The sequence below is a fragment of the Echinops telfairi genome, unplaced genomic scaffold (assembly GCF_000313985.2).
Source record: "Echinops telfairi isolate 266 unplaced genomic scaffold, ASM31398v2 ScPeMD7_30;HRSCAF=105, whole genome shotgun sequence".
In the NCBI taxonomy this organism is placed as follows: Eukaryota; Metazoa; Chordata; class Mammalia; order Afrosoricida; family Tenrecidae; genus Echinops; species Echinops telfairi.
Genome location: NW_022103927.1, coordinates 3,156,312 through 3,164,574, shown reverse-complemented (window position 1 = coordinate 3,164,574; position 8,263 = coordinate 3,156,312). Strand labels below are relative to the sequence as shown.

Below are 8,263 nucleotides of genomic sequence, written 5' to 3'. Positions count from 1 at the left end.
GGACAGCCGAACATCTGGGCCGCCCCACTCACCCATGGACACCTCCGCATGAATTAGAAAAAGGCACATTCGCTGGAGAGGGACGGCCGTATGGAGGCTTCTGCACCAGGAAGCACACCGTCCCCAGGCTGGAGGGTGGCCCTCGGCGGCAGGCGTCCACCGCCCTCTCCTTCCCCGTGTCGGCAGAACCCAAAGCTCTGTCCAAAACGCAGCATCTGCAAGAACACGGCGGGCCACTACAGCTGCCTGTGCCCTCCCGGCTTTGAGTTCAGTCCACAGGACCCGAAGCAGTGCACAGGTAGAGCGCCCGGAGGAGGACGTGAGAGGCTGGCCTGGAGGCTGGGTGTGGATGGAGAAGTCACCCAGCCAAGGAGGTGGGAGAAGAGTCTCAGATTCCTACAGCACCGAGGGCCTGCCCAAGGACTTGCCCCTGCAGAAGGTCCTGGCACTGACCCGGAGCTTCCTGGAACTGGAGTCCCCCTGCAGGGCCCCCTGCCTCTGAGCACAGCCCACAGGTCATTCTCGTCCATCTCATGCAAACAGAGAGGGAGGTGCCACTTCCGGTTCTGAGAAGGGGAACCGAGGCCGGAACCGGGGCGGGAACAGAGGAGAGCCCTTAGTCAGGAAGTCCAGCTGCCATGACTCGGTTTCCCTCCTCCACAAACTGGAAGCCACGTCCCAGCGGCACTTCTCTTGGGTAGAGGCCACCATAGATCTTCGAGATTGAAGTTGAAGGCCACCAGGTGGAAGCCCGGTCAATAATGGCTGGGGTCCTGGGTTCAGGTTCTGGGCAGCAAGAAGATGGGAAACGGGGGTGGTGAGCCAGGCTGGGCAGGACCTGACTTTGTGGCTCTGTCCTCAGATGTGAATGAATGTGAGTTGAAACCAAGCCCTTGCCGCAACACCACCTACTGCGTCAACAGTATGGGCAGCTATGAATGCTCCTGCAGGCGGGGTTGGAGGCTGAAACCCGGGTCCCCCAAGGGCCTCAACACCACGGACTGTGAAGGTACGGAGCTCGGGCCCTCTTCCGGGAGCTTCGATTGGGACATCGGATCCCAGATCCTAGGGCGCCCACACCAGCCAAGCAGAATGGGTGCTGGTGACCCCTGCTGAGCCAGATGTTCACCCCTCTGAGCCTCCCTGTGAAAAGTTAAAGGGGAAGTCAGGGAGGAACTGAATGTGTGTGTGGCATGGGGAGGGGGGCTCCAGGGGATGGGGGGCACTGGGGAGTTGGGGGCGGTGGGAGGACCCAGTTCGAGGAGTTTCAATATAGCTACATGAGGACATTGTAGGGACTTAGGCCATTCCCATGGCCCCCACCACACCCACTCAGGTTCGTGTTAGCAGGAGGGTGGGGCGAGGCAGGCAGAAGAACGGGGGACCTGATCCAGGCAAGGATAAGGCCTGGCTTCTTCGTGTCACCAGACAGTAGCAAGTGGGGTGCCCTCCCTCCTGGAAATGCACCCATGAGGCCTGATGCCCGCCCCGGTGTCTGGCTGCTGTAGCAGAGAGCAGAGGGACCCTGGGAGTCTTTCCTCTCAGTCAAGGAGGCCACAGCCCAAAGGCAGAGCGCCAGGGCAAGGCTCACTCTGCCCGCTCTCAGGGAAGATCTTTGTCTCCTCAGCTTCCGCTTCCGCTTGCTTGGAAACCTCTGCGTCTTAACATCTGTCTTCCTTCATCTCTCCCCTGCCCCCTGGTTTAATCTTACATTTCAAAAGAGACGCACTCAGGACACACCCACCCTAATCCTGCCCTATTCACCTAGCAGAGACCACCCCTGATAACCAACCACGGGTGTAGAGGGTAGGATTGAACGTGCATGTTCAAAACCAAACTCACCATTGAGTCTGTGCCAGTTCACAGGGACGGAGGGGCACTACCCTGTCTGCCTGGGATCATCCGAGTCTAGAGCTGTTTATGAGAGTAGGAAGCCTCATCCTTCTCCCAAGGAGCGGCTGCTGGTTTCAAACTGCTGACATGGTGGTTTGCAGCCCACCTCATAACCACCAGGGCTCCTAACACCTATTTTGGGGGAAGGTACCATCCATCACAGTGCTCAGATCTGGCTTCTACAATAACTAAATGATCACTGTGTATAAAAAACACCCCACTCAGTGAATCGTGTCCTGTCCCCACAGAAATAGGTCTCCCTTCCTGGACCTGGAGCTCTGAGTTCAACCACCAGGTAAGTGGCCCGAGTGGGTTCCCTCTGCACAGCGTCCACCCCTTTGCACTGGCTCCCTGCCCCCCCGGCATGAGCTCTCTGATCATCTCCTCTCCCTCTCCTCAGAGCCTCACCCACTTCTTCAATAATGTTCACACTCTGAGAAGAGACTTCAAGCCAAACTCCACCAACAAGAGTATCCAAGTAAGGAGGGGACCTGGGGGAACCCCCAGGACAGCCTGGGGGGACTGGGGATGCTTCAAGTGAGCCAGTCTTCAGCCCATGCAGGGGTCTCTGGTCAGAGGCACACAGAGTACTACATATACACAGTGCACACACCATACACATCCCCATGACACATGCACGTACACATCCAGCATGATGGAACTAGGACAGAGGACTTAAGAACCCCAGCTCTAGCGTTGAACCTCAAGGGTTTGAACTTGGGTGTTTCCCCTTCCTGCTGGGTGACCTCAGGCAAGTGGCTCCCCTTAACTGGGCCTCAGAGGCCTCCTCTGTACAACCCAAACCAACCGCAAACTCAAGTCCACTGCCTTGACGCCCAATCACAGCAACCCTATAGGACAGGGGTAGAACTGCCCCGGGGGGTTTCCAACACTGTCACTCTGAAAGAGAGTAGACAGCCTTCCTTTCTCCAGCGGAGCATCTGGTGGTTTGGAACTGTTGACCTTGTAGTCGGCAGCCCAACCTGTAGCCCTGCAGGCCACCAGGCTCCTTTTTCTGCATCTGGTCTAGTCTATGTGTGGGGCCCGAACTCTGCCATCGAGCTGATGCCCATCACAGCAGACCTATGGGACAGAGAACTGCCCGTGTGGGTTTCCTGTACATCGTGGGGGAGGGGCCTTCATCTTCCTCCTTCGGGGCAGCTGGTGGTTTCCAAGTGCTGGCTTGTGGTTAACAGTTCAACTCTTCACCCCCGACTCCACCATGGCTTTCCTGTATTGAGCCCGGCAAAGTCCAACGGAAATCTCGTGCGACCCACTTTATTCAAATCGCATTTTTGAGAACCACATCCCGCCGTACTATGATGCTTTGAACCTCAAAAAATACAACAGTCCGCATAGCCACATCTTAAGACGTAAAAAAATAAACAAACAAAATTCATTATTTCTTTTAAAGACTCCTCTTGACCCAAGATATCCTAAACATAGCCATGTATGTGTGTGTGTGTGTGTGTAATTATATAATTATAAATGCAATCTTTTACATTCTTTGCTTTAAAGTCTGGTGTGTATTCTATGATCAGAGCCCGCTCAAGTGGGACCAGTCATGTTTCCAGGAGCCCAAAGGCCACCCAGGGCTCTTGGGGACCATACTGGCCGGTGCCTGGCACCCAGCCGATACGCACTAGCTGCCAGCATACAGCAACGTGTCCCCTGGCTGTCCTCTGGTTACTGTAATGGCATGAAGATTCGCTGTGCTTGGAAACCCAGGGGTCTTCTCATCTGTGGCCCGGTGGGCAGCGAGATCAGGGCTCTTCAGGCAGCCCTGTGACCTAGGAGCTCAGCCGCTTTGTTACACATTGTCCCCAGAAACTGATTACATTCATGGATGAGCTGCTGACGGACACCAAGTACATGGAGGGCCTAGACCAGCGGTACCAAATCGCCACCCAGCTGCTCTCGGGCCTCGAACAGATGCTGCGGGCCCTGGCCCAGACCTTACCCGGCCCGTCCTTTACCTACCGTTCCCAGGACACAGGTGAGGCCTCGTCCTGCCCTGGCCCCGCCCCAGGCCTCTTCCTGCATCCAGCACCCCCAGCACGGCTCTTCTCCCCTCAGAGTTGTCTGTGCTGGTGCGGAGGGAGGACGAGAAAGACGATGGAGACAAGAGGGTCACTGTGGGCCAGTCCCGCGGGCGGGTGATGCTGCAGTGGAGTGTGGCAGCCCCTGTCAACGACTCAGGTAAGAGGGCTACGGGAGAGGAATGGTGGCTACAGTGAGGTTCAGAATCTGAACCAACTGGGCACTGACCCCTCGGGTGGTTCTCCAGGGGGCAAAGTGGGGCCCCTGGGCCTGGGTTGGATGCTAGGAGGGTGGAGGAGGCAGTGAGTCTGTCTGTCGCCCAGGCCCCACGGTGGTGGGCATCCTCTCGAGCGAGAAAATGCGGGACTTGGTGGACAACGCTTCCTTGGTCCTGGAGCTCGAGAAGGTAACGGAGCTGGAAACCGTCTATGAGAGCCAGGTCCACGTGGCCCGGGTCGAAGTCCTCTCCGCGGTCAACTCCATATTCGTGAGCAACAACAACACAGAGACACTCGCCTCCAATGTGACCTTCACCTTCTCCTACCCGGTGAGTCCTCGGGCCAGGCGGGGTCAGCCTTCCTGCTCTCCCCACAGCCCAGGTCAAGGTGGCCTTTGGCCAACTTCAGTTCCCCACTCCCTCCCATTTGGCTCCTTCCTCAGACAGGCCTCAGGGCCTTTGCACCTGTTATTCCACCCTCCTGGGGTGCTCTTCCCCTACCGACACTGTCCTTCATGTTTCTGACCTCCCAACTTGAAATGAACCTGTCATCACTCGCTAAGGAGTCCGGTGATGAGTTGGGCTGCTAGCCACCAGGTCAGTGGTTCAAATCCACCAGCTGCCCCAGGGGAGAAAGCTGAGACGGGCTGCTTCCCTGGGGATTTGCAGGCTCAGAGACCCGATGGAAGGGTTCTCCCCTGTCCTACAGGGTTGCTGGGAGTTGGAACGGACTCTACAGCAGTGGGTCTGGGGCTGACCCCTCCCCACCTTTCTCTGGCGCCTCTCTCCTAGCACTTCCCTCTCTCTGAACACACACTTTAGTTTATGGGCTTCCTCAATGGGTGCAGGGGTGGAGAACTCCAGTCAGCAAGCTCAACACAGGCATACGTGTGCACACTCACAAATCACTAGTGAACAGTGGACCGATTCGTAAATAAGCCCTCGTGAGCCTATGCTGACTTTGCTGGCCGGGGCCCTCTGTCAGGGACTGTAACTACGAAGAGGCGTCCTGGCGGCAGAGTGCTTCTGCATCAGGCTGCCATCCACAAAGTCTGCAGCTCAAATCCCCCAGCCACTCCACGGGAAAAACACAGGGCTTTCTATTCCTCTCACTGTGAACGTCTGGGAAACTCACAGGGGCAGTTCTACCCTGTCCTATAGTCTCCGTGAGTCAGCATGGACTCGCTGTGTTTTGTTTTGATTTGGGGGTGCTTTCGGTTGATTTGTTTGGTTCTGTAAGAACCCTGGGGTGTTGAAAGAGAGAGACAGATGCCAGCCCTACGTAGCAGCAGAATGTTTGATGTGATGGAAGAAATGTGAACCTGTTCACCACTTAGTCAGAAGTAAACACAAGGAAGCTTGTGCTTACCTTACGGACTGGGTAACCCAACACTGATTAGCATGTGCCATCCATCTGCCCCTGCCCTGCCAGCCCTGAGAACACAGAGATTGAGGTCTGCTGCGCTCACTGCCCTGATGGCGCAGTGGATACATGTTGGGCAGCTAACTGCAAGGTCAGCGGTTGGAAACCACCAGCCGCTCCTTGGGAGAAAGATGAGACCTTCTCTTCCCAGCAAGTCCACTCCAACTCCTAGTGACCCTATGGGATAGGGTAGAACTACCCCGGTGGGCTTCCGAGATTATAACTCTTTAAGAGAGTAGAAAGCCTCGTCTTTCTCTGGAGAAGCAGCTGGTGGTTTCGAACTGCTTGATTTCACGGTTAGCCGCCCCGATGCATGACCCATGGTGCCCCCAGGGCTGCTGGCAGACCACAGGGGCTCAGTAAGTTCCCGTCAAGGAGAGACGCCGTCTCCATGCTCAGAAACCCAGAGGGGGCGCTGGCTGAGCTCTCTGACTGTCCCACCTTCCCACAGGCGAAGACGCCGGCGCCTTTGCAGGAGCTGCTCTGTGCCTTCTGGAAGGCTGACCACAATGGGAGTGGGTACTGGGCCACCCAAGGCTGCAAGACGCTAGGCAGCCGGAACAACAGCACCACCTGTGAGTGCGAACACCTGAGCAGCTTCGCCATCCTCATGGCCCACTACAAAGTGCAGGTGAGCAGCTCGGGCCGCCCCACAGGCCACTGGTGGGATGTCAGCTTGGGGGAGATGGCCAGCTGGTTCTCAGGGGTCCTGCCCAACTACTTGTTCCAATATTTCCAGGAGTGGTCAACCGAGGGAGCCCCACATCCCATCTTTCAGCTCTCCCTCTCAACCCCCCCCACCAAACTCACTGCCATCACATCAATTCCAGCTCATGGTGACCCTCAGGACAGGGTAGAACCGCCCCTGGGGGTTGTTGAGACTGTAACTCTTTACAGGAGTAGAAAGCCCCATCTTTCTCCCAAGCCTCATCTTTCTCCAACGGAGCAGCGGGTGGTTTCAAACTGCTGACCTTTCGCAGCATGTAACCACTGTGCCATCAGGGCTCGTTACGCTCCCTTGGCATTGTGGTCTGACTTCTAGACGTACTCTGAAAGAGCGCAGAACGGCCGCATAGGGTTTCCAACGGTGTCCTCTGCTGGGAGAGCCCTGCTGACATAATGGGTCAAGCGTGGTGCTGCTAACCCAACCCACCAGTCACTCGGAGACAAAGCTAAGGCTGCCTGCCCCTGCACAGATCTACTGTTGTTGTCAGGTGCCCGGGAGTTGGTTCCGACCCATAGTGACCCTATGGGACCCTAAGTACGAGAGAATGCAACACTTCCTGGTCCTGTGCCATCTTCACAATTGTCCGTGTCTGAGCCCCCTGTTGCAGCAATTGTGTCTGTCCATCTCCTTGAGGACCTTCCTCTTTTCCATGCCCCGCCACCAAACACGGTGACCTTCTCCAGGGACCAGTCTCTCCTGACAATAAGCCCTAAGTCTGGAAGACAAAGTCTGGCCATCCCTGCCTCGAAGGAGCACTCTGGCCGTACTTTTTCCAAGACAGATGGCAGTCCGTGGTACTTACAATATTCTTCTCAAACGCATTGGTTCTTCTTCGAGCTTCCTGATTCAGTGTCCAACTGTCACGTGCATACGTGAGGCGATTGAAAGATGCCATCACGTGTAAAGACTTACAGTTTGGGATCCATTCTGCTCTGCCCTTGTGAGGGTGGCTATGAGCAGTGGTTTGGTTTGGGGGCTTAATCTTTACTGGAGCAGAGCCCGGGGACTCCCTAAAACAAAACAAAACTCACTGCCGTTGAGGCGATGCTGACTCGCAGGGTTGAACTGCCCTTATGGGCTTCCAAGACTGTGACTTGACCAGAGTAAGAGCCTCATCTTTCTCCCTCGGAGCAGCTGGTGGTTTTGAACAGCTACCTTTTCAGCTAGCAACCGAACGTGTAACCACTACACCAAAAGGGCTCCTGCCAGGGCTCCCTAGGACCTCAGCTAGCAGCCTGGCAGTGCGCTGCCCAGCCCTCTCCAGCTGCCCCCGGCCGTTCCCACGCACCAGTTGTTACATTTGTGGCCTCCTTGAGGTGGCAGCAACCGGTGGATAACTGGGGCTGGCCAGGCAGAGTAGAGGAGCCTGCCTAGTAGTCTATGCCAAAGGCCCAGATGAACCCAAGGAGGGAGCCCAAGAGTTGGTAGGGGTGGCCCGGGTAGGAAGGGTGAGAGATGAGGTCTGAGAGTGGTTAAAGACCCTGAGACCTAGGCCAGCGCCACGGGAATAGGGGCAGACATCGCAAATGAACTGGACAGGTGCCCCCACGCGAGGGTTTTTAGTTTGGATTTGAGTGGCACAGGCAGGCTTGCTGAGGGCAACCGCCAGGAGATGAGCGGCCACATCAGAGTCCCCCAGGCGGGGTCCCGGGCAGATCCGAGAGCGCAGAAAGGTCTCGCCCGATCCAACCCCGCCCACACGGTCCCTTCTCTAGGACCCGAGACTGGCGCTGATCACCAAGGTGGGGCTGTCGCTGTCGCTGATCTGCCTGCTGCTGTGCATCCTCACCTTCCTGCTGGTGCGGCCCATCCAGAGCTCGCGCACCACCGTGCACTTGCACCTCTGCATCTGCCTCTTCGTGGGCTCCGCGATCTTCCTGGCCGGCGTGGAGAAAGAGGGCGCCGAGGTGAGGCCACGCCCGGTGTGCTTCCAGGGCCTTCCCCTCCCCCCGCCCCGGCCGGG

At 56.9% G+C, this 8,263-nt stretch overlaps 1 protein-coding gene across 1 annotated transcript in view; it reads left to right on the top strand.

The window, feature by feature from the left end:
- ADGRE5 (adhesion G protein-coupled receptor E5) overlaps positions 1-8,263 on the top strand; it is a 17,531-nt gene that overhangs the window by 7,158 nt on the left and 2,110 nt on the right. The window contains exons 5-12 of the mRNA XM_045289719.1: positions 863-1,009; positions 2,142-2,188; positions 2,294-2,371; positions 3,721-3,889; positions 3,970-4,092; positions 4,257-4,480; positions 6,025-6,204; positions 8,016-8,207. Of these exons, the coding sequence (XP_045145654.1) occupies positions 863-1,009; positions 2,142-2,188; positions 2,294-2,371; positions 3,721-3,889; positions 3,970-4,092; positions 4,257-4,480; positions 6,025-6,204; positions 8,016-8,207 (1,160 nt within the window). The remainder of the gene's footprint in view (positions 1-862; positions 1,010-2,141; positions 2,189-2,293; positions 2,372-3,720; positions 3,890-3,969; positions 4,093-4,256; positions 4,481-6,024; positions 6,205-8,015; positions 8,208-8,263) is intronic.